General features: G+C 37.9%; 1 protein-coding gene across 2 annotated transcripts in view; it reads right to left on the bottom strand.

Annotated features, from left to right (window-relative positions):
• LOC306854581 (roundabout homolog 1-like) overlaps positions 1–26,879 on the bottom strand; it is a 285,946-nt gene that overhangs the window by 45,086 nt on the left and 213,981 nt on the right. For both annotated transcript variants that reach the window (XM_079392718.1, XM_079392717.1), the window contains 7 exons: positions 14,552–14,709; positions 10,063–10,183; positions 8,074–8,212; positions 7,841–7,968; positions 3,346–3,470; positions 2,780–2,951; positions 155–360 (listed from right to left, as the gene is read on the bottom strand). In XM_079392718.1, the coding sequence (XP_079248844.1) occupies positions 155–360; positions 2,780–2,951; positions 3,346–3,470; positions 7,841–7,968; positions 8,074–8,212; positions 10,063–10,183; positions 14,552–14,709 (1,049 nt within the window). The remainder of the gene's footprint in view (positions 1–154; positions 361–2,779; positions 2,952–3,345; positions 3,471–7,840; positions 7,969–8,073; positions 8,213–10,062; positions 10,184–14,551; positions 14,710–26,879) is intronic.

The raw sequence follows: 26,879 nt of genomic DNA, 5'->3' as shown, positions 1-26,879 counted from the left end.
CATCATCAGGGTCAGAGAGGAGTTTCAAAGCTATAAATCCACCAAAGGAAAAGGTTCCCATGAACCGGAGTCACGTCCCCTGTTACTGTACATTTATCTGTATGATAAATATGTCAGGCTTTGATGTGGTTCTGACCCCTCAGAGCCACCGTACCTTAGCGTAACGGATCTGCAGGGCTCCCGTGTCCAGCTGTTTGAGCCGAGAGTCGTGGGTGGACACCAGGACCCCGTCTTTCTTCCACAGGATGGTGGGAGTCGGTGTGCCGGTGGCTTGGCATCCCAGGACCACTGTCCCGTCCACAGCCACGGTCTGGTTAGTGGGACCCTGGCGGACGACGGGTGGAGGTCTGTCTGAGATCACTGTGACACAGAAACCAATCATTTTAGTATAGGAGCATAATAACAGTAACAAAATTAATGTATTCCTCTTGATTATTAATATCATGTTGAGTGTTTATTGTATTTAGTTTGCAAATTTTATATAATGGTATATTATGTCATTATTAATTATATTATCAATACCCTTTTATTTACCTTTATTGCTAAAAATAAATTAATAAATAAATTACGGCTAAAACACATCTCGTCCATCTTCATTTGACCCTCTAAGTTTAGCTCTCTATTCTATTTTGTCAATTTGTTTTCTTTTTTTTTGTATCATTTAAAATAAAAAATGACCCTCTAACACTAGCATTCTCTATTCTTTTGACTTGTTTAATTTTAGATTTAGATAAAAGCATCTGCTAAATGACTAAATGTAAATGTAAGATCAGTGATTGTCTTGTTTTAGTCCTCATAATAATAAAAAAATATTAACATTATTTTTCTCTTCCGTGTTACGTACTTTTTTCTTGTCTTTATTTTTAAAATAAATCAAATGGATCACTTTAAGATGAATTGCTTTGTTGTATAACTTAGCGTCTGCAAAATAAATATATGTATAAAATAAAATAAAATGCATTCGGCTAAGCTGAACAATATTTGGTGATATGAATCTAAATGATCTATAATGCCACTAAAATGCATTAAACTAAAAGTGAGAGACCAAAAGACAGGATGAGACAAAGAGGAAGAAAGTGAGTCAGAACGAGACACAGAGTCTTAAAAGTTATCCCAGACCTACTAATATCATTATAATAACTATAATAAACACTACAGTACTCCAAAATACATCCTTCCACATTTTCTAAGAGCCACAGAAGCGAGTGCGTGTACGGTCAGAGGTAAAGAGAACAAAGAATGCAAATAAAAATAAATGTAACCAAGGAAAAAAAGCATGTGAGAGAGGAATGCCTGACAGCAAACGAGCTGAGTACATGTTTTAAGAACAAGAGAGAGAGTGAAATAGAGATGGAATCCAATTTTTTCAACTGGAAGCAATTTTCTAATCAGTCATCAGCAGTAGCAGAGCGAAGCCAAACTAGAGACGAGCAATTAATACCGGCAGCATTTCAGCAGCACTAAACCTCTCACACACACACCGGCCTTCATCACCACACTCAAACGCAATCGCCCCCCGCCGCGGCCTCCTCTCTCTCACAGCGGTCCTGGCCCGTCTGATTGTAGTAACGGTGCGATGTTTACGTCCATCTGATTGTGTTCGACCCTGCTAAAAGCATTACTGCCATTTATACGGCTGTAATTTGCATAACAGCCACTACAGCGCATTTTCAAAGCCCTACAACAATTTTGTAAGGGCCATCAAAGGGATGAATTATGTATCACATGACACGTTCGCTCAGGCACGGTTGTGTCCTCGCGTCGCTGCTGTTGTAATTACTGAATCATCATGGCGGTGACCTGTAATTACGCTCCGTGCCTGCAGTGAGAGCGAGGCCAGAGAGCAGATTGGCGCTAAAATAACTGTTATTATTCTTTCTTTACCTCAAATTCGCTCTCTTTGTCTTGCTTTGGTGTTTTTTTAAGGACGGCACTCACAGGAGATTATGTTAACTGCCAAACTGTCACTATTCAGAAGTGCCTTATTGACAATTTGAACATACGGAGTAATCAGTGTTGGAGTAATGCGTGTATTTTCTATAAAATATTGTTATTTGCACTGAATATGAATTTTATGTCCAGCCACAAATATTTAACAACGTTTTGCCTTTATACAGTGCGTGTCGCATGCAGAAATGAACAGCACGAGCTGTTTGTTTAGCCAACAAATGACTCTTATGAACTGATTCTTTTTAATGATTCAGTCAAAAGGATTCAAGAAACAGTCTCAAACTCACTGCCGACTCTTTCGATCAGCGAATCGTTCCGGGTTACTCATCACTTACATTATTTATGACTTCATCACTTACATTATGTAAGAATATTACAAGAATATTACAATAGCAAAATGTGATTAAGTGGAAAAACACCTCTGAGCTGCATTGTGCTACATGAAACTAATAGCCAGCAATCTATGAGTAACGATAGAAAATTCAATGTTTATCTTTATAATGCCCATCTAGAAAAGGTTCATATGTGTTTTACAAATAAATCCATAAGTAAAATAATGAGTAAGGCATTTACAGTGTCAAACGGAGCAATTAATACAATATATAACAATTAATATAAAAAATTAAATTAAATTAAATTAAATTAAATTAAAATTTAATTTAATTTAATTTAATTTAATTTAATAAAAAAAATTAAAAAAATAAACTTTTTGGGAGTAACTTCCCCTAAACTTGTCAATAAGGTCTGCACATAAGGTATCAAAAAGGTATGCACATAAGCACTTTTGTGCTCACTAATGCTTCATCTGTGTTGAGTGTGTCCATCTCACCGTCTGTAAGCTCCAGCAGGGCTTTGGTGATCACACTGCCTGCGATGTTCAGAGCCTGACAGCTGTAGTAGCCTCCATCCGAACGCTCCACCGCTGTGATGGTCAGATCGCCCGTCTGAGAGACAGAGAATCGACTGGAGGGAGGAGGAGGTTGAGAGGAGAACAGAAGGTTCTGGAGAGGGGGAAGAGGAAAAAGATCTATGAATAGAGGTAACAAAGATATAAAAACATAAACACAGATTACTGAGTATTCAGTGTGTGAGAAATAAACATCTTGTCAGGACTTGCACGTTCACACAAACTATTGGCACGGTGTGCCTGAATTCCTGAGTGTGTGATGAGTGACATTGATCAAACCAAGATGACTTGAGGTGTGTTAGAGGTGTGGAGTGTTACAGAGCCCATTAGATGTGTGTAAATGTGCAGATGGCCTTATAAATCTACCGGCCTCATAAATCCGACTGACTTTAATGGGGAAGAGTGCCATGCATTTTATATGTTACTGTAAAAGTGCGCTCAGGAAATGCATCTTCCTATCACAAGTGAATAAACACAAACATTCTCACCTGACTGCCCTCTTTCTGCCAAAATATGGCAGGCTGAGGACTTCCTGTGGCTTCGCATTGAAAGGTCACGGTGCGGCCCATCCCCACCACTTGATTCCTGGGTCGCACCACGAACACAGGAGGAACTGCAGGAATATGAGTTAAACAAATCAATTACCAAAGGTCAATTAATTTTGACTCTTAGTATGTAAAAAACAAAAACACATTTACATGAATGCACTTACAGTGGAAGTCTATGGAGCTTAATGGTTTAAAAGCAGATGTGCAGCGTTTATTTTCTAAAATATGTATTTGAATTTCATTAAATCATCTTTCTAACACCTGGTACCTAGTACCTGCTTTCTATTTGAAAAGACTCCAAAATGTAATTTATTCCTGTGATGCAAAGATGAATTTTCAGCATCATTATTCCAGTCTTCAGTGTCACATGATGCTTCAGAAATCATTCTAATATGCTGATTTGCTGTTCGAGAAACCTTTCTTATCATCAATGTTGAAAACAATATTTTTGAGGAACAAAATTGAATTCTTTGACAAACAGAAAAGTCAAAAGAACAGCATTTATTTGTAATAGATTTAAATAGAAATTGTAGCATCACATTTTTTTTATCAATTTAATGCATCCTTGCTGAATAAAAGCATTATTTTCTTAAAAAAAAAAAAAAAAAAAAAGTGAATATATAAATATTTTTGTATTTATATATAGTACATACATATTAACATTTTTAAATATCCAGTGTGAGTGCATTACTGTAAACACAATTTTGTCAAAATTATTTTCTATGTACGTCTGTGTCAGCATTTCTTTACACAATGCTATGAAATGACTTGATGAGCATATTGTTCTTTCCTGTTGAAATATTTTTTTATTAAAACAGGAAGTTGGGTCAATAATGTTTAGTTTACGTCACAGCTTCGGCCGTGACATTCTTGTTTTATAGATCACTGGATTGGACAAACATCTGGATATGAGTCATTAATATTTTTGGTCCTAGAAGAGAAAGACTGAATTTTCTTTTGTGCATTTCAGCCTCTACAAGCAAGTCTCTCATTTTGATTTCAGGGGGTCTTTGACATCAGCCGAATTTCTTGCGTATACAATAAATACACTGGAGACTGACAGAGCTCAACCCTTCAGCATCACATTAACGGCAGGCGATAAAAGAAGAGTCATACTGCTGTTTAATGGACACATGTGCAGGTATGCCGAAACATAAAAACAGACGTAGACGCGATATAAAAACGGTATTACCGCCACGTCTGCTTCATTTGCATGGGGCACAAAGCAATAAAATTTACATGGAGATGGGGGATCAATTTGGGCCATCTGTCCCGTGCTGACACTCTTTAATGGCACCGGCGTCATGTGGGTTGCAGGTTTTTCATGCATCTTAATAACAAACTCCGTCTTCGTGATTTCCGACGTGAACTCGACTTCAGCGTCCGTAACAGCACGGAGTCATTTCAGCTTGTAATAAGGATGAATATGTTCATAATATGTGACACAAAGTATGACCCCCTATGACGGCGAGCGCCACATACACCGCAGCACTAAACCAATCTTACACCTGTCAAATCACACACTGCCGTAATGCGTCTGGACGAATAAAGGAAGAATTTTCAACTAAGTGAGAATAAAATGAGGCGATTTTGACGTTACCTTGTACGCTCCGAGCGAGCATTAGTTTTACCCAGGCCTGCTGTGCTGTCACTGTTGCCGGTGACAACCCAGACAAGCGTGCTGATTGGTGGGAGGATGGAAGGTGGATGGATGGTGGTTCTGACAACTTCCTGTTGCTGTCAATGCAGCAAAAATGGTGACGGGTGATATTTGCAACTTACCAGACACAACTGAAAGAGGAAAGAAAAAATAGAAGCACGATAAAACACAGATGTGATAGATGCGCAAATAAACCGCACACGACATGAAGCTAAATTGACAGGATATGCTTACTGAACAAAATCAGTGTAGTGATGTATTTATGAGAATAAAACACAAAAACATACACAAAACATAAGGTGTGGCAAACACACACACACACACACATTGTAAATATATCATGAGTTGAAATATATGGCAGAAACCAGACAAAGAAACAATTCTATCAGTCTTGAGTTGTGCGTGTGAGGTATGAATGAAGGTTTTATTCTTCTGGTCTGGCTAAAGATTTTATTAGGTGGTCAATGTAACCTGGGGTCTGGCCCTTTAAAAGCTGCAGTGTGTCATTTTTTTTCCCAAATATGACATGAGTTTAGGGGCGTGACTATCTGTTTGTCTGAATACTGGCATACAATTATTTTAATATGTTCAAATAGTTTTATTATTTTATTTGTTTGTCATTAATGGTTCCATGAAGAACCTTTAAAATTCATGGAAGCTTTCGATGGCACAAAAGGTTCTTTATAGTGGAAAAAGGTTCTTTAGATTATTCAAATGTTCTTTACACTAAGAAAAAAAAAAAATTTTAAGAACTGCCGAATGAAAGAGAACCAAATGCGGTTCTTCTATGGCACCTTTATTTTAAGAGTGTAATGCATGGAAATTAAACACTAACTTTAAACAATTTCAGCAGCAATTTTGCATATTTTGTGTAAAAATCCTCACTCTTTTAAAAAGTTGAAAATGACATGACATTCACAAAGCATCTGTAAGGTGACATATTTCCAAATTAAACCTACTATTTAGTTGGAATAAAGTAGGGTGAAATTTAATTTTAATGAAAGATTATGCAAAGAAACCACTGATGCACAATAAACCAATAACACTTGTTAAGCAAGATCAGTAAATAGGTCCAATTTAACTTTAAATGCAATAACTCGGGCCATTTGGAGTCGATCCTATGAGATGGACACACAAATGAAGGGTGAGAAATGAGGGAAAGAGGTATATTTGAGAACAGCTGGGTAAAGAGAACTCGACTTGGATGGGCCGTTTGCTCTTTTGGCAGTGTTAGCGGCTCCCACTCTACTTGGTTTCCATGGCCCATTAATGCAGCTACTCCTGGGACTCGCATGGCATTCTAGCACTTTCCTCAAATACATCAGTACTAATGACTAAATCGCCAGCTGAGAGGCCTCATTTGTATCCAACATTATCTTTCCATGGCTTTTTAACAGAGAACCGACTCTTATTCTAAATGATTTATCGCAGAGATTGTGTGTGTTTGTCTGCATTTGACTGTGTCTCAAATCCTAGTGAGCTGCACACCTAGACAGCTTTTAAAAATCTTGAATTGAATGAATCGTTTGATGGATCGTTTGGCTCTCCAAATGCATCTACGATGCCCAAAAGTAGGAAGCTCACAAGGTTTTGAAACACAGCCCATGAAATTCCATCAAAACACTAATCACACAAAAGACATCCTCTAATAGAACTCATCATTTTGAATGTTTGAGGAATTTCATTTCTTGGCATCTGAAAAGCAATGCTGTGCCAAAGACAAGTTTAGTAATAAGCCCCTTCATTGGGCAGGACTGATTATTGAAGCAGACGTATTTATAAGTCTGGTTCCAATGTTGCTGGCCCACTAAACACACATGTAAAATAATAATTCACCAATTTCTGTAAGCAGTAAAAACCAGTAAAAGCAAAAAGCGAAGCAGGGAAGGAGAGAGGAGGAGGAGGAAACTACTCAGGGGTGTAAGGACACAATGTGCACATTGTTCTCTAAAGAGTTGAGCCTTCAAGAGTGTGAAATTCACTCAAGGGAAGACTTAAAGTGAAAATGAAGAAACAAAATTAATACATCATAAGACAAATGGGTGTGTTCTGATATATGGGTGTTTCTAACACTTTTTTATTAACTAATTATTTACAAAAATCAATTATGTCTAAATTAGAAATAATCGTAAAAATCAAATAAATATAAACAATTATTATAACTAAATATTTCAGATTTTTCTTTTTGTTAAATAAATAAATAAATAAAATAAAAATTATTATTATTTTAAAAACTATGCTATTTTAAACAAAAGAGCAAAGTAAACAAACCAATTCAATATTCATATATTTATTGTAAATAAAAAATAAAAAAATCTCAGTTGTACATTTTTTATTTATTTATTTATATTATTAATAAAGACGAAGATATCACCCATTTTTCATATTAAAGTATCATTTCCACCACAGGGTGTTATCAAACACTACAAATCATTTGAGATGTGGTGGAAATGACACTGTGGTGGGAATGATGCTTCAGAGAAATAATCCTGCAGGATACAGAAAAAAAAAGAAAAGATTTTCCAACAGCTAGGAAAAAAATGGTAAGCAATATTCAAAATGATGCAGCATCCAGTCGGACAAAGCTACCTGACAAGCTGTCAAAGCAGCAAACGTTTGTCTGAACAGCTGTGAATAAGCTGGTCAAAGCACACACACAATCTCCCGCCCACTGAGGGCATTCGTTACTTCAAATTATAGATAAGTGGCTGCAGGATCAAAGCAGTTTGTCAAGCAGCGTGAGATGAGTGGCAGCGTGTGTTTGTGTGTTCTTACCGTGGACGGTGAGGGTGGCGCTGGCCTCCGTCTTCCCCATCATGTTCTCCGCCTGACAGGTGTAAGTACCGGCGTCTCCTGAGGTCAGCCTCTTCAGTTTGAGCGTATGGTCCTCCCAGATCTCATGTCTGAGAAGATGACGATACACAAACAAGATTCTTTCTTTCTGGGCATTTCCCATTCCCATTTTATTGTTCTTAATATAAACTAACCAGACGTCTTCTCACTCATACCTTCCCTTGGGAAGATCTCCGTCCTCTTTCCTCCAGCGGATGGTGGGCACGGGGTCTCCTTGACCTTCACATCTGAACTCCACACTCTGGTCCACCAGAACAGACTGACTGCTTGGCTTCCGTAAGAAACTGGGCCTCTCTGCACACAAACACACAGCTTATTATGTAAAACACGTTTCCCTATGAGATATTCCCTTCTCTGATCTGATTGGCTACTTATGAATTTACAGTGAACTATATACATCCATCTATTTTTACTCGTATTCATCTTTCTTCTTCATAACAGCTACGTTTAGTAGATTTCCTCAAACAAACAGTTCACCTTTGGTTTCTGCTTCGGCTTGAACTCTGACTTGTTGTTTGAGCCTAAACGTTCATGCAGCTAATCCTAAAGAAGGCTTCCTCTCTGATTTATTTATTAAGATTATATAACTATGATGTTAGGATGTGATAGAATCTGTTCAGATTAAGATGATCTAACCCACTGATATGAGGAAACAGCGCTACAGTTTCTTAAAAGCACATTTTCTATATCACAGCAGTTAATTTATGTTTATTGATCACTTGTAATATACCAATTGATTTTTTGTTTTAGTCCATGTTGTGTTTATTACACTTTTGATTTATATTACTTTGCATATAATGTGGGCTAGCTACTGCTATCAGTGTTATTGTTCATTAAAAATCATTTTCGTTCATTTAAATAATGTTGAATAAATAATAATAAAAAAAAGATTAAACACAAAAGCTTTAAATATAAAATAAATAATAATAAAATTGCAAATGTTGCCTTGGCAACTTACTGAAATAAATATGTTTACGTTCAAAATTACAAAAAAAAAAAAAAAAAAAAAGTATAAACAGAAATACATAAAACAATAAATGAAAATTAAAAGCAAAACAAAATTGCTACAACTTAAACTACAATTAAAATGAAAAATGAAAATATAGAAAAAAATAAAAAGAAATACATAGAATAAATTCTATCATTGTATAAAAATAATACAAAAATAACACAGATTCATTAAATAAAACTGAGTCATTCACGAAAATGGCTGACACATTTATGAAAATTAGATGAAATTAATCTTGAATAGAAATGGGTCATTTTTTATATAGTTTCTTCCATCTCACCTTAATACAGATTCTACTGTAAGTCAGTAATTCACAGGTTGCTATTTCAGAAAAGTATTAACATATCACCAATGGCTCAACCAATGGCTTGAGTTGGGGGTGGGACTATCTGTTTGAATGACCAATGGCACTCTGTTAGAAACCAGTCCTTATTTTTCAGCATTGTGTTTTGTGATTCTATTGCCACAAAAATTTCTGGAAGTGTTTTTGGAGGAAATACATTTAACTCCATTTCTTACACTTGGTCTATTCTGAGAATGACAGTAAACTTGACTTGACATAATATGGCTGGTGACGTTCTCCTGAAATGTGTAAACATGTCAGCAGACATTGAATTATGAGGTTGACAGTGATGGAGAAGAGGACGGCTATGTTGCAGGGATTAAGGAGGGAAGGTCAAAGGTCACAGGCTTGATGTTGGGTAGTGTAAACTGATATGTTAAGGTGTTGGATGACAGATGAATGTATATTTTTGTGTGTATGTGTGAATGAAGGGGTGTGTGAAGTGTGAGCTGGTATTTGTTTCACGGCAAACTGAGGATAATGGGTGCATGTCTCCTAAACGGGGTCAATGATACGCTGGAGTCCTCCTACAGCTAAGCACACAAACTCTAAACATCTGGACTCTCTCCTGCTCTGCCCATAAACAAACACTTCATAAGACGTGTGTGTGTGTTTAAGTGAATCCATCTGCATGTGTTTCCACAATTGAATGCACCAGAGGTTTGTGTGGGAACCTGATTATATAAACGTGTACGTCTTGAAGAAGGCAGATCATGTGCCGGAGTATCTGAGGATCAGACATGTCATATATTGAAATTCATAAATTAAAGCAGAAATATATCGCAAACGTACCGAGAACGGTCAACTCTGCGATCTCGCTCTCTCGTTCCCCCATCATGTTGGTTCCCACGCACACGTACTTCCCTGCATCCGTTTTTCTGGTGTTGGTGATCATCAGTTTTCCTCCTCGTATCTGTCAGAAAGAAAATATGAGAAGTCATAAATATGAGTATTAAATGTCAAAGGTCAAAACCCTTTCACAATATATATATATATATATATATATATAGTGTGTGTGTGTGTGTAAATTTGTGTAGTGGCTATTCAGCCAAGTTTATATTTTCCCAGGCATCTGATTTCAGGCCAAAGAGGCCCTTTTTTTCTTCTCAGGCAATCATAAGGGCAGCTGGGGGTCCTCATTCACCTGAGCGGATCAAAATCACACACACACACAACACATCTGACCCCTGCATCAGGGGACCACACGGCGAGAGTCAATGAGGGGGAGCAGAATGTGGCAGCTCTCCTGCGGCCCCCTACCTGCCTGCACTTACACAGGTCAACATGTGGGTTCACTTTATGGCAGATCATGTCATGTCTCATTGATTAGCACTCACTGCGGTCAGTTTTGAGTCCAGCGGTTGGATCTGACTGTGGTTAACATGTGGAATGTGTAAACAGAGTCTCAGTGATAAAGACCAGAGGCATTCGCTGTATATCCCATAATTTACAAATTAGATGCAGATATTACACTTATGAGGTCATGTGCACAAATGCCACAAACAATCTTCAAGTCTGCACTCAAATGTGATTTTACAGCTTGAAATTCACAATAAATGGATGAACAGAGAGATAAACAAAAATGAAGAAACGATGGATAGACAGAAACTAACGAAGAAACTAAGAAATGATGGATTGATGGAAGTATTGATAACTAATGAAGAAAGTAATGAAGAAAGATGGATGAAAAGACAGAAATTAATGAAGAAATTATAGATGGATGATAGAAGGACAGATAGAAACTTACAAAAAAACTAAAGAAGAAATGGATGAATGGATGGAAACTAACAAAGAAACTAATGAAGAAAAAATTATGAACAGACCGAAATTAAATAAACGATGGATGGATGGATGGATGGACAGGTAGAAACTAACGAAGAAACTAAGAAATTATGGATGGATGGAAACTAACAAAGAAACTCCAAAAGAAACAATGGAAGGATGAATGGATGAATGGAAATAACAAAGAAATTAATGAAGAAAAAAGATGGATGGATGGATGGACAGATAGAAACTAACAAAGAAACTAAAGAAGAAATTCATAGATGGATGGATGGATGGAAACTAACAAAGAAACTCCAAAGAAACAATGGAAGGATGAATGGATGAATGGAAATAACAAAGAAATTAATGAAGAAAAAAGGATGAATAGACAGAAATTAAATAACTGATAGATGGATGGATGGATGTGCAGATAGATAAACACTAACAAAAAAAAACTAAAGAAGAAATAAAGAATGGATAGATGGGTGGACTGATACTAACAGAAATTACAGAAGAAACAATGAATGAATGAATTAATTAATGAGAAGATGGATGGGTGGAGGATGGATGGATGGGGTGGGGTGGGTGTAAACTAAAAAAAACTACAGAAGAAACTATGGATGGATGGATGGATGATGCTGACAGAAACTACAGATGAAATGGATGGATGGACGGATGGAAACTAAGAAAGACACTACTGAAGAAATGATGGATGGACAGATAGACATTACAGAACAAACAAAAAAGGTATCATTAAAGTGTACAGTCTCTCTCAGAGGTGTAAAATGAGTTTGACATGACTGCTTTTACAGTCGTTTACATTTAAAGCACAACAAACATCTAAACGAACCCTTCATCAGGTCTCACGGGACGGGATTCTGAAGCATTCTTCAGTCCTGTCCCCTCTCCTAAATATTAATGGAGGAAAAGAGTCTTTAAACAAAGGAGAGGTCGGAGGGGAAGGAAGGAGTGCGAGTTTATTTAAGGCACCCCGTGGTGTTGGAGAGGGTTTGAAGTGTCATTATGTTACTGTTTGTTTGAGCGAGAGCTTAACGGCTGAAACGGCACAAGACTCGCAGAGCAGACAAGGTCGGGTCAGACGGAGGAGTAAGTGTGTGTGTGTGTGTGTGTGTGTGTGTGTGAGTGTGTGCATTTGGAAGAATATACAGTGAAAAAAGGCTGAAACCAAAGGAAAAGTGAGAATGTGCCTTCAGAAAAAACTCGAGCTCCATTTCAAAAGATAGTGAGCTGCCTGTTGAAATGCATTGTGCTTTATCTGCTAAGAATACATGTGGTGTGTAAGACATGAAGCCTAAAAACTGTTGTCTAGATAGGCAGCTTGCTAGGTTTCTAATGCAACTACCCAACTACCCAAACATCCCAAGCTCACACAGACACATATTGGGAGTTCCATCACGGCAGGATCGTTTCACTCTCGGTCCAGAGTCAATGAACCCTTCCTCGCTCCCTCTGTCCTCGGGTAACAGCAGGACGGCTGCTGAGGATCCAATCAATCTGAGCATTGGGAGATTGCTTTATTCGCATGCCTTTTGTCTTGTGTGGTTTGGCAGCGCTGCTTGAGCAGAAGTGCTCGTACAGGGCTCGCAGTGTGGAGTCATTCAGCAGGCCAGATAATCACACACAAACTCCGAACAAAGCGCTGCGAAACAATACGGAGCATCAGCCTCAATATGCCGCGCTGCTCCAGTTAATTTTCAAGCAGACTGCAGCAATTACTGCTGAAAAGCAATTAATGGCCAAATTGGAGCGCTTTAATTTAGAGATAACAGTGGAACGCAAAACAAATGAATGATGTTGATGCTCATTATTGTACGCAGAGCTGTAGCTGAGCCAATGTTCCAACGGATATCAGTTTATTGCGGTGAAATGCATTTGGTCACTAAACAAAAAAAGACAAATGATTCTTACAGGAACACAACAAAATATTTACACTATTATATTTGATTATACACATTATTATACACTATTATATCTGATATTTGATTGATTCTGTCGTGTCGCGTTTGGTTTGAAATCTTTTTGCGTCGCTTATAGTTAGGACACGGTATAAGAGTATATTTTGTATATACTTTGTTGTGTTTGTTGCTGTGGTGCTTTGTTTTGTGTGTGTGTGTGTGTGTGTGTGTGAAATTGTAGACTGCAGGCTGGAGATAAGACACACACACACACACACACACACACACACTAACAACAACAAACAATCTAGTTTTGATTCAGTTTTATTGTAATCAGCCCTATCGCATTCCAAAAATGTCTTAGTTACACGTTATCCGAACGCTGGAATGCGTCACACATTCCTTCTTTGCCTTTTTAGCCAAAGTTAAATTTGTATTCTCAGAAACCCTGTCTATAGTTTGATTAAAAATACCCCCCCCCCCCCCCCCCACCCCAAACCACCTTTAGCTTTTCACACAAATACACCACATGGAGAACGAGCAGCGGCGTGCACATCAAAGTCACTCTTTAAACGACAAAAGAAGCCTGATTGATCCCGTTACTTAATTTCCCACACATTTAATTAGAAAAACCTAATTGGTGGCCTGGTTTAAAGACTGCATTAAATCAGCAGAGAGCGAGTTTTCAGCTCGTGAACGCTAGCGAAGGCAAACTTTCATTCCCACATGCATTTCCAATCAGATGAATGGGCTCCATTAATTTTCCCTGACAGAGTTGGACGTGACGCAGTTTAAACGCTCATCAGCAGAAGCCCTAATCGGCCTTCATTTGCTTGAAAAATGCAGCAGAAGCGATTGTTATCCACCTGCATTAAATAAGGGAACTTCTTTTTGCTGTGTCTCTTTTTATTAACAATTAGCAGGTCTTCGTTAGTAACGCTAAATTGGAAATTAGGAAGGGACCTGGTTTAATTGGCAAAAATAAGGCTGAAATGTGAAGCCCATCATTTTAATAAGGAACTTACACTAAGTCTTCCAAAAAAAGTGTTATTTAAGCTGTAATTTTATTTAAATCATCATTTTGTGGTTCTAGGTAGATAAACTTCTAGTATCACAGAAATCCTGTCAGCTGACCTAAATGGTTTACCCTCAGGTCATCCAAGATATAGATGACTTTGTTTCTTCATCTGAACAGATTTGGAGAAATTTAGCATTACAGTACATCACTTGTTCACCAATGGATCCTCTGCAGTGAATGGGTGCCATCAGAAGTAATCCAAAACACTCGCCTCCATCAATTAATGTCTTATAAAGTGAAAAGCTGCATGTTTGTAAGAAACACATGTATAAAGAAGTTTGTGTGCATTACTTGTGGATTATTGTGATGTTTTATCAGCTGTTTAAGCAATATAATGCTTAATTTCTCCAAATCTGCTCTGATGAAGAAACAAACTCATCTGAATGTTCATTTTTGAGTGAACTATCCCTTTAACCAGCCAGTGCAAAATAAGGCTCTTCCCCCAGCTAGATGAGCACCAAACCAGTACTATCCAGTCTATAAAGCTGGTCTTTTTACAGGAAACACTGTCAGATAACCTTACCGTTATCCTCTCGTCTCTGTCGTCTATGGTGACTCCATCTTTCTTCCAGGAGATGGTGGGTTCGGGGTGTCCGCGGGGCGGCTGGCACTCCATGACCGCTGGCTCACCTGCCGCCACCATCACGTCCACAGGGTTCTGTCTGAAATCATCTCGAAGAACTGGTGAAGAGAGAGAAAGAAAAAGATATTAGAATCATGAACAGCATTTCTATCAGGAAATCATTCATGCTAATGTTTAGAAGAGAGGAATAACAAATTAGGAACCACCAGGAACATTTTTCTACTCTTGCCCAGCGCAAACCACCTCTAATCTATTTCAAACATACAACGATTAAACCTAAAACTTTTGTTTACAGTAGCTAAAAAGGCACAAAGGAGGGTTTGAAACATAAAGTGCTCTTCCTGCATGTAAGTGATATTAATGCAGGACACAAGTGAGCAGTGAAGTTTGAACATTCATCTAAACCACTGCTCAAGTGTGCAATAACGGCTAATATCTGCTCACACAAACGCTCATATTCGAGGGCCTTAGCATGTTAGTCAACCCTGTTAGCCTTCTGATGGATTCACTTAAAGCGTTCCCATTAATTCGAGACAGCATTCCTTTCAGTGCCATGTAGATACTGTACAGAAGCACATTAGATTAGTCCAATGCTTTAAATTATATACACATGACATGGGAAAAGCACATGTGCTGAAACATAGCAACTTGAAATGTTTTGTTTTCCAAAACCAAGTCAGCTGCCAACCTGTACAGCAATTTAAAGTCCATGTGAAATCAAAACGGACCATATTTGCTTCTGCAGTGTGCATTTCTGATGTTTTTGTGCACATTTTTACAAAGGAACATGTTCACTTTGGTAATCTATGGTGGCCAATAATGTTATTAGAACATTAGTATTTTTTACCAGCAAAAAAATGCAAACAAAAATCTCACTGGATTATTACAATGAATGGCAAAATGAATGTTTGGAAATGTAAACTGATATTTTCTACTGACACACTACAGCAAAAGATAGAAATAAATGACTTAAAATCATGTTTTTAACTGGTGAAAATACTAGTGTTCTAATCATTTTGGCCACCACTGTATGTATGTATGTATATATATACATATATATAATTTATATCTATTTACATGCAACAAGTACATTTCATTCAGGACTTCAGATATTTCAGGACTAAGCACATATCAGTAATTTTCCCCTTTTAATTTCAGATAAGTCTAAGTCGACAGAAACGCAAACTTCTTTTGGCTCTCACGCCCCTGAACGTGTTCCTGTCGCCACGATTAACCTCAGCGCTAGATCAAAGTGAGATGCTTAAGGTAACCTGAACTCCTGACTGCCTCCAAATCCCTTTAAGACTTTAAGCACGTAATTGGCCATATGATTCCAGTTTCTACTGCTTGTAATGTCACAGCAGGTAAAAGTCCCCTTTTACCCCACTGAAAAGAGGCGATTCGCTGAAAGAAATGGAAATAATTTCTTCTCCTTCTCTCTCCCTTTCTCTTTTTCCATCATTTCTCAGTAACAATCTCTCAAGCATATCATTCCTTCCAGCCAAGGATTTCAACAGGCATCTCGTTTCCCCAACCGGCATAATTAGGCAGTCTATAGAGGAAATACACACATGTACAGCAGGAGATCACTGGCCGGTGGAGAGAGAGATGAGGGTCAGTGTCTAATGTGAACTGGGTTTGCTGTCCGTGGATCTGCTCTGGGAATCTGATTTTCGCACCGGACTAACAAGTTTAGATCGAGTTTGCACAGTTGTGCGAAACCAACCCACGCTTGATTTGCACCCTGAGCTGAGAAACCTGATAACGTGCTCACTTTCTAACAGGGCCTTTTGGGGAAAGTTGTGTGTGTGTACATAAGTCAAGTTCTGAACATGTGTCTACAAAATGGGAATAGAGTCCTGGAAATGATATAAGCCACTGAAGTGTGACAGAAAGAGTGATGGTAAGAGAGAGAGAAGCCAAACACTTCACTTTAAAGTGACAGTTAACCCAAAACAAGTAATATAACCTTCTTTTGTCTGTGAAACACAAATGATATATTTTTGAAGAACATCTACATGAAGACTTGGATTGTCACGATTACTTTTATACTTTTAGGGTTTTTTGCATCCTTTTTGAAGCTTAAAAGAAACTAAGTTTAATTGTATGAAAATACCTCTAATTACATGACTAATTTTAAAATATAGGCCATACCAGTTTTGAATGAGCTGGATCTCATGCCAAATTGTACTGATTCATCTGTGTATAAACAGTTTCAAGTCTGTGCACGAACTACGCTCTTCACTCTTCACTGCCATCCAAATCCTCACATCGTCCTAAACATGGCTGTTCAGTTTCCAGAATTTTGCAGAACTTTACGCTTCACAGAAATTCGAAACAGATGTGGTAATGTCAAATTAAAATAAGATTTGCGTTGATATGCCTCCGACATTAATGAAATGAATATTTAATACCACACGCCGGCTACAGAGGGATGATAGTATGAGCTCTGCTGGGCGGAAATGAAATGGATTTTGCTGAGCCACCATTGAGGGTTTCTGGAGTCTTCTACTGGAGCCATTGGGGAACTGGAGATTTGCTAAAAAAAGCACTTCAAAAACCCAGAGCTGGCAAAGACGCGGGAAGATTTGTCAAGAACAGGATTGTGGGACGTTTCCACCGGGAATCCACTCACCCTTGAAGAGAAACCATGGGAAATGTTCAAAATACAGCAGTTAAATAAGAATAAATGTGTATCATAATCACCATATCTATATGCTTAGAAGCTTACTGAACATTATCATGCTGAATAGACTAGCATATGTTGCTTTTGGATGCTGGTTTGTCCACTCCAGACTACCCAATCACAGCTAGAATAGAATTACTGGCAGTTTTAAACTAGAAAAACTACTAGCAAGAACCTGGTTCTCTATTATCTTATCCAGCAAAACCAATGTGTTCAGCAAAAAGAAATATGGTTCGTCAAACTACTCAGGTTTGTAGGTTTCAAACCATGAAGAATTCTGCTATAGGAACTGTGAACATCATCATGTTTCATCACTTCGTCCAAACAATCAGTAACTTCTTGCATCTGTCCAATCGAGCATCACGTACAAGACGAAATGTCACCGGGACGAAATTACGAAATCGTGAGAATATTTCGAGAAAAAGAACGTTTACGTCAGGTTTGCAAGAACAATTCCACATGAACAATGTGCATATGTGAACGCAATCGTTCCCAGATGTGAACTCACGGAACACCGCCGCACATTCCCTCTCCAGATCATCTGTCCACATGGTGCCTGCTAAACATAATACAAAAATGGAGGGATGACAAATTAGAGCGAGACCTCATTTAGAACGCTCTCCGCACCCTGGGTCGCCTCGCCATTGCAGGTCAGACTGAAGCTGGAGTTGTGCCAGCCTCTGGTTATCCAACACTCAAGACCACCCGCTAAAAGAAACAGTACTGAAGAATGGAGAACTGAACGAAACTGCCAGAAAAACTACTATGGAACTGCAACAGTATCAGATGGAAATACCATGGTACTTTAGATATACATCATGGTGATTTATAGAGATGCACCAGATTAAAATTCTACTGTAGCTGATGCACCGATAATTATTGTTATGGCTGATAAGCGATAAATGACCGATAATAAAATTCTATACTACTTTGTGAAATAAATAAATAGTAATAACAATAAATACAACTAAAATAAAACAAATTATTGAATAACATTCATTTTTATTATCATTAATTCAATTTAATTTACTACTGTGTATGAATAAATAAAGATAAATGACTAAAAACGATCAACTATCTTAATAATATAAAGTTAAAAATGCATATTATTAGTTTTGTGTTTTTAATGATTACATTTAAGTGTGCAGTAGATGATGGCAAAGGTAATCCAAAAATAATAATAATAAAAAAAGTGGAAAGTGGAAGCATGCATCCACAATTAATTATCTACCCAACTATATTTTCTTTCTTAATGCATTCTCCTGTTGTTTTTGTGAATGATTCATCAGTGCGTAACATTTCCAAGACAATATGTTTTCATAATCTATCACCACATACAGTATGTAATGACTTTCCTGCAAAATGATTTTGCATTTTGTTGATGTCACATAGGCTACTGTACAATGCCATTTAGCCATTATTTTTTTCAAACTAGCATTCAGTCTGGCTCCATTCTGGTTTGTAATGCACACTTTTCACAATCTACTCACTTCCTGATAGGCAACCACAAGCCTAGCATTTATTTTTTCGAATCTTGAATATACTGTTTCACTCAAATTGCAACAGTAATACAAGCTACAAATGGCACTTCACTCTGATTTCAAGCAAAAATAAATATATAAAGCCCAAATTGGCATTCAAACTACTTGCTACAGGACAATTATCTCTAGTTTACATCCACCTCCCCAAACGCCTCCCTCCACTCTTCCTCCCTCCATTACTTTCCACCAAACCATCATGAGTGCCCACCTCATTCATCACTGCCTGATGCTCGAACCCTTTCCGCTGTCTGCAGGGTCTCCGGGGCCGGTGAGGTCCAGAACTTGCCGCTGGAAATGCACACTTTAGCGAGGACATACTATACCTGCCTAGAGTATCAAAGAGCAGATCGATACGCTGCTCTCATTAGCAGCAGAGAGCTGAGAGGAGATGGGGGGATACCAAACCGCTAGTGCATTCACAGCCAGCTAACCCTGCCTGGAGCTGCGGCGTCCGCTGGGGTTTACAACTCTCGCTTTCTCTTCGGCTGATCCTGCTCTCCTGGTGAGTCTCGACTTCAAAGGAAGGCCCCCAGCTACGGTGCGTTAACCCCCTGCTCCTGCGCCCATGTGGCGGCACGGTCAAGGTCTGGTGTGTGCGTGGATGAGGAGACGGGACACAGGGTGGGATCTCAGAGGTAACGAAGCAATATCGAAAGCTTCTATTGAGCATGTGTGTACGGCATCTGGCGATGGGGTAAACAGTGCTGTACGCTTCAGCAACGCGGAAATAAACAGACCAGCAACGAGCGAACACTCCAAAAGAAGCACCAAAATACATCAGCAGTGGCGTTTTAGATCAAATCTCCCCTATCGCTCTCGCAGTGACCTCAAAATGCAGCCCGTTCTCTGATGTGTGTGTGGAAATAAAGGCTTCTTTTCAACCCCTCCACGGTCTGTTAGTCTTCAGGGGGCCTGTGGAAATGAAACAGCAGGCACATGATTTTACTGCCATATGCTTTGCAAGGCGCTGATGAAGGACAAGTCCTCCCTTAACTATTCAATTACCTAGTGACCTGTTTTTAGGGGTGGCAGACACGGTACAGGACATGTAGTGTACTTCAGTTGGGTGATTTAGAGGGTCTTATAACTCGTTTGGGAGCGCTAAAGAGCGTTAACAAAGAAAAAAAATTGATAGTTGGGAGACTTTGCTGAACTTTTGCCAGGAAGGGATTACGAGAGGAAAAAAGGGAAGCTCCAATCAAGAGATTTAAACAATGACGCTACTATCAATAAACAAATATGGGGGAAACATCATTTCGGTGGGCATCAGGGATTAAAACGTGGCCTAACTGGCTACGATTATGAAAACATTTAACAAGTCGCTGGAGATGCCAAACGACTGCAGTCGGAAAGGTTTCGGTTGATTAATAGTCCTTGTCAGGTTTTAGTGACCTGTTATTTTAGGGTGGCGGACTAAGAAAAGGGCTAATTCATCAAGTCTAGTGGAAGAGGACCTGAAAGGAAACAGCTATTGATACGAGCCCCTGCTTCATTCAGAACGGCGACCCTAAAGACAGAGAGTCTATTCACGATACCTGTTTATTAACATGCTCAGAGCTGTTCGTATGTACTTGAAGAACCGCAGGAGGTCACCGACCCACGTTTGGGGTCACGTTAAACATGCAGCAAGGCATTCTGGGAAAATGTAGCTCATTTAAATGGACAGTTCACAAGCTGTCATCATTTACTTGTCATTCCAAACCAGAACACTGTTTGGACCCTATTGACTTTTAAAGTATATTTTGTGTTCATACGGGTTTGGTTTGACTTAATAGTAAGTGAGAATTTTCATTTTTGGGTGAACTTTCCCTTTAAAAGAGTTAAAACAAACAGTACCCGTATCATTTATCACATATAACTTGTTTGTTTTTAGAAACACACTGTTTTCATGGTCTCCAGTCGCTTTTTTCTTTTAACCTCTGAGGCAGACGAAATACGGAGTAGCTATCAGTTTGATCAAGCCTTTGTCACATTTCCCACAGTGCTCAGCGTCCGCTGTCATTAACAGAACCGCCGTGGGGTGTGTGTTCACAATCGTCATCAAACAACGGGGTTGCACTGACGGCGAGGGGGGTGAACAAACTGTGCTATAATAATAACACAATGCTTTCAAATATACTGTCCAAACAAGTCATATTGGCCCACTTGAGTGGTGGTGGTGCTTTGTGTGAAGGGTGTTTTTGTCAAGAGAAGTGCAGCGTTTGACAGGCCCTCATGTAGCAACGTGGGTAAACTGCCACAGCGGCGAGCAACGAACGACAGTTTAAATTAGTGGACGGCAAGAATATTGCAAAAATCCAAGACAAATAGGATTAGAATTGAACACTTTCTGATCAAAATGTGATAGGTGTTAAAAGTCACTGCCACAATGGTCGTGTGGGTGGTTAATATATATATATATATATATATATATATATATATGAAAAAAAACTTGTAATGTCAATACATGCTCAAGAAGTCACGTTATTTGAGATTTATATTGACACATTTCTGCACATTCCACCAAAAAAAAAAAAAAAAAGGAAAAGCTGGATGGAAATTTCAAGATGTCGAAAAAAAACACGCCAAAAAAGTAAATCTCACAAAAAATTGGCGGAATTTAAATGGAAATACAGCTCAAATAATACAAATAAAATAATACATTTTGACTGATCAAATGACCAAATAAATATCAAAAACTACCCACTTTATCTCATTAACCTCCCTACTACAAACAATCATGGCTGACGGCAAAAAGCACTTTTCTAAAGAAATGTTTTAATCTGTTTTATGTGACAAATGTTCATCCACTCACATTGTTCATCATCAATAATTCACATTTGAGTTCACATATAAAAATCTTTTTTTTTTTTTTTTTTTTTTTATATTAATTAAATAAAATTAGATAATAAAAGAAAAACAGCAAAAGCGAACAAATATTTAGGAGAGGTATTACCATTCCTTGTGGATTAAACAGGACATATCGTGGGAAACCTTAATCAACGATAAACCAAACACATTTTGTGGCTACATTCAGGCTTTTGTTTGAGCTCTTCGGGGTCAAACATTCATCTCCAGTTTCTACTTGCAAAATTGATGGTGGGACAAATGCATGATTTGTTTAGAAAACTACAGTTGCGCAAATGAAAGCTCTTGTCAGTGCGAACACACAGGCGTAGTGTTGTCTGTTCCAGCTATTTTCCTCCAAAGTGAAGCAGAAATGCAGCATGCAGACGTTGCTTAGGGCACGGCGAGCAGGACGACCTCCAGAGCGCACGCAGAGGGGCATCGGGCCCCGGGGGCCGTAACATAACCCCGAGGTCTTCAGAAACACACACTTACACACACAGCACACCACATACTGCTCTACAAGTCTTCCTCTGTGGTTAGATAATGGTGTAGACACGGGTCAGAACTACCAGTGTTGGGTTTTCTTTTGTTTGGGATAAAATTGTATTGTTTATTGGCTTGATTCGGAGCTTTATTCTTATGCTTTGCATCAAAATTGCGATTTGCCGCATACATAAACAATCTGATTTTCACGCATAAACAAATCAGACAAAAGGATTAGATGCTACAAGCTTTGGGCAACCATCTCCACATATTTGCAAGCAAGAGTAACGAGCAGAAATAAATGTGTGTGTGTGTGTGTGTGAAAGATTGGAGCAGGAAGCGTGCCAAGTAAACCCAACAGCTGGAGTAGTTATCTAGCCTGTGTGCTGTTTCCATCGTCTTACATACAGATACACGTTTTCGTTTTCTGGGAGCCAAAGCCATAAACACCAAACACATCTTCATAAATCCACATAAAACGAACATAAATATGTATACAAAAGTAGATTGTGCGGCCCATAGCAGCGGGAGAGCGGGTTAATCCAGCTCTGCTCCGACCGTGTTCTGGTTTCCCGTCAGAAGACTCTGGAGACGTGGGTCTGGAGATCAGGGACTGCGGTGAGCTGCCAGTACAAATGTATTATTTATTCTTAAGGCCAATACTGTGTCTTGGCAGCATGACGGGTAAAGTGATATATCAGGACATTAAGTTACAGCGAGATCGCTAAGAAAGGATCAGTGGTTTCAACTAAGTGCTGGTTACCACTTTAGTTTGTTTTTCTTACGTTTTTTCGGTTTGCTCAGCAAAAATATCCCAAGTACCTTAAGAAGATCAGTCAGTGAGGTCTTAAAGGTGCACTCTGCCATTTGCTTCTAATTAAAAAGTTTATTTTTTTTGTACTTTAAGTAAAATGAAGCATTTGTTAAACAGTATAGTCTGTTATATTCAACAAGGACTTGATTGATTAAATGACCAAACATATCAAAAACTACTCACTTTATCTCATTAAGCTCCCTACTATTTTCATAGTGGCCATTAGCACATTTTTATATAAAAAAAATACTTTCACAACATCAAACCTGTTTTTTATGCGACAAATGTTCATACACTTGCATACTTGTCAATAATTCACATTTGAGACCACATTCTTTTTTTTTTTTTGTCTCTGTCTTCGCTATCATTTTCTAAAGTAAAATATCAAATGAAATATTCTTTGTTTCCACCATTTTTTAAGAAATATTTTTGTTTATTTTTACTGTGCAGCTCAAGTTTTTCTGCGTTTTTTTTTTATGAAAATAAAATAAAAAATAATCATATAAAATAAAATGTCCTCTGTTCATTTGTATTGTGTAGCTCAAGTTTTTCGCCGTTTTTTTTATGAAAATAAAATAAAAAAATAATCATATAAAATAAAATGTTCTCTGTTCATTTTTATTGTGCAGCTCAAGTTTACCACCCTGTTTAAAAAAAAACAAAAAAAACATAAATAATAAAAAAAAAATTCTGTTCAATTTGATTGTGCAGCTCACGTTCACTGCCTTGTTTTTTTAATAAAATAAAATAAAATATTAAATAAAATAAAAAGTAACCCAAAGTAAAATAAATAAATAACAGCAAAAGACAGTAAAAGAGGTATTTTAAGAGGTATTAAGATTCCACATGAATCTCAACCATTTTAAAGCCTCATTTTCTCATATTGGTGTGCTACAATTTACGCCATACATTTCAAATGGAATGGTCATTATTCCAGCAGTGAATTCTGGGTAGATGAGGTACAGTATAAAATATTGTAAAGCCAGTTGGTGGAAAAAATGAAGCTGGTTTTGAGATTTTAGTTTGTTGAGATCATTTGTATCCATTTGGCAATGTGTATCTGTAACTAATTATTTTGCAAGCTGTTTTTCGAACTGTCCGCGTGCGAGAGAGAGAACGACAGAGCGCGGGTGACAGACCGTAATGCACTGAATAGGATGAGAAACTGGGATTACGTCAGTCACATGAGCAGGAAATATAATACAGGCTGTTTTACTGTCATAAAACACTGTCAGACAAAGAGAGAAAAGAGAGAGAGTGACAGAGCGAGAAGTTACAGTAAGACAGACACTGATATTCACTCAGGCTATGTTGGGAATGGAATACTAGCCTACTACTTACTGAAAACTCAGTTTACAATACTAGCGTTGCATACTAGTTTTTAAAAATAGTATGTGAAACAGTAGCCATTATTCAATGGCTCAGTAGTGTTTCAGAAATCACATGACTTCATCTTGTGATTCCAGTTATCATATCATATATAAAATATAGCTATTTTGTACTTAAGGCCCACTTTTCTGTCAAATGTCTCACATTTGGCAAATAATGAGTCAAGAAATTGTAAACAATTGCAGCTGATATTACTTCCAATTGAATTCATGCACATTTTAGCAAATGTAACATATAAAGTTACTAAGACTAGTATGTTTTTCTAAGATTAGTCTGATCTTTTTTACTCGATTCAGCTGAAGACATTGCAAACCGCACAACCGACTGTCTAAAACAATCTTTCAGGCCGCTGGATAATCACAGCTACTTCCATAAGAGATTTTACTAAAGCCTCCTCACCAAAGCTCTCAAACAAGGAGCGAGAGACAGAGAGAATACAGGGGAGAGAGAGAGAGATGGGGGTAATTGGAGAGGGGAAGAGAGTATGAGAAGGGTAGGAATGTTAAAGAAAGCGAGACCGAGCAAATAAGGGTCCCGGGATTCAAACATGTGCAGAAGTAGATCCAGAGAGGCACATCTTTCTCTGATCAGCCCGGGTCTTCAGCCCAATGGCTTCCACATGCCCGCTAACCTCTACCAGATGAGCCCGGGGAAGATGAAACAGCGCTCATATCCCCTATCTTTAGGAAGGATCTCAAACTCAGAGAGGATGGCTGCGGAGAGAGAGAGAGATACAAGAGAGACAAAGCAATGCGGAAAGAGTGTAAAGATGGAAATAGCAGGGTTGGTGGCGTTGTAAGCATTCTTGAGAGAAGAAAAAAAAAAGTTTTTGAAGAGTCAGGGATGACAGTGAATTAACGAATTATGTATTACAGAAGAGGACGGTTGCAAAATAAAATTGAATAAAAAGGAAACAAACTATAATAACAATCTTATCTGTATGTCATTTCAATGGTTTCTTAAGAGAAGGAGAAAAAGAACAATTGTTTTTAAAGAATCGGGAATGAATTAATGAATTATGTGTTACAGAAGAAGAAAGTTGCAAAATAAATAAATACATAATATTAATAATGATCTTGTTATCTGTACTTCTGTTCTGTTTTTCAATGGTTTCTTTTTTCTTTTTTGAAGAGTTGGTAATTTAGAGTGAATCAAGAGTGAATTAACTTTATATGTTTTTTTAGAAGAAGAAAGTTGCAAAATAAAATAGAATAAAATTAAATTAAATTAAATAACTCAAATGGAACCAAACTATAATTATTATTATTAGTATTAATACTACTGCTACTAAAATAATGATAACAATAACAGTAATAATAATAATTATTATTATTATTTTGTAATCAGTATTTCTGTCTTGTTTTTCAATGTGCATATTCTTAAAACAAGATTTACCTCAGAAGAAAAAACAATTACATATGTATTAAGGCTTTCAGAGAATATATCTTTTTTTTTTCCTTGTCATTTAGCTAGATTTATGGTTTTAACAAAATTGCCAGAGGGGTAAGAAATATAATCTTTCAAATAAACTCTGAAAACAAATATTATCTTATGCAATGCTGCATCTCAAGCAAACATGGACGTTGCTTTAATATTACAAAATTCATTACAATATTCCCAGAGCTCCTCGAGAAAGCCAAACATTGTCAGAAGACTGTGGAAAACTGGGTCGCAGGTCATCTCAGAATCTGCCACTGAGCAAAGACATAGATTTCTCCTCCTCTCATTTTACGGCGGACTTTGCTACTGTTCATCGTAAAGACGTTCTGCCATGATCTACGATTCTTTTTCCCCTCAGGCACTACAGAGCCCTGCCAAAATGTAGGACTACTAAAATCTGGAATATTCCTACAAATTTATGGTGCTGAGCCAGGCTTTTCCCCTGATGTGGTTCCTTGTTTTCTCCTTCGAAACAAAGGCAGCACATGGGAGATCACTGAAGCTCCAGCATATTTAAATACATCTCTGTATCGACCGCTCTTTTGCATTATTGAGGCACAAGTCAGACGAGAAACTGAACGTTGCTGAAGGCGACAGATTTACTGTTCATAACGAGCTCGAAAACATCAAGCTTTTCCACTGCCATTTTCATCGATTCGCTTGCACTTAAACAAAACATTAGACTTGCCAATTGACTAAATATTTTACAATTTTAAATTAAATAATGCAATAATGATTGCAAACTCAATTTTGATTCTTCTATTGTTCTTGTTATTGATCTGCAGATGTTTTGTCCTGCCTGATCTACTTTATGCAGGTGGTTTGGCGGAAGCGAAGGCCTCTGCATAACCCACTCATTTCCAAAAAAAGAAAAAAAAGAGAGATAAAAAAATGCCACTGTGAGACTAGTAAACACAGACTGCTCATATGTACAGCAACTGGTTAGATGACGACATCTGGCAAGCTACAGAAACAACAGGAGGAAATGAAACGAGTGTATGATAAATGGAGAGAGAAAGAGGGAGAGAGCGACAGATGTTAGAAAATCCTTTGCCAAAGTAAAGTAGCTGAGTGTTTGTTCCAGCG

The sequence above is a fragment of the Barbus barbus genome (genome assembly GCF_936440315.1).
Source record: "Barbus barbus genome assembly, chromosome: 34".
NCBI lineage: Eukaryota > Metazoa > Chordata > Actinopteri > Cypriniformes > Cyprinidae > Barbus > Barbus barbus.
Note: the sequence above shows the minus strand (reverse complement) of the source record. Positions and strands in the feature narration are given on the sequence as shown.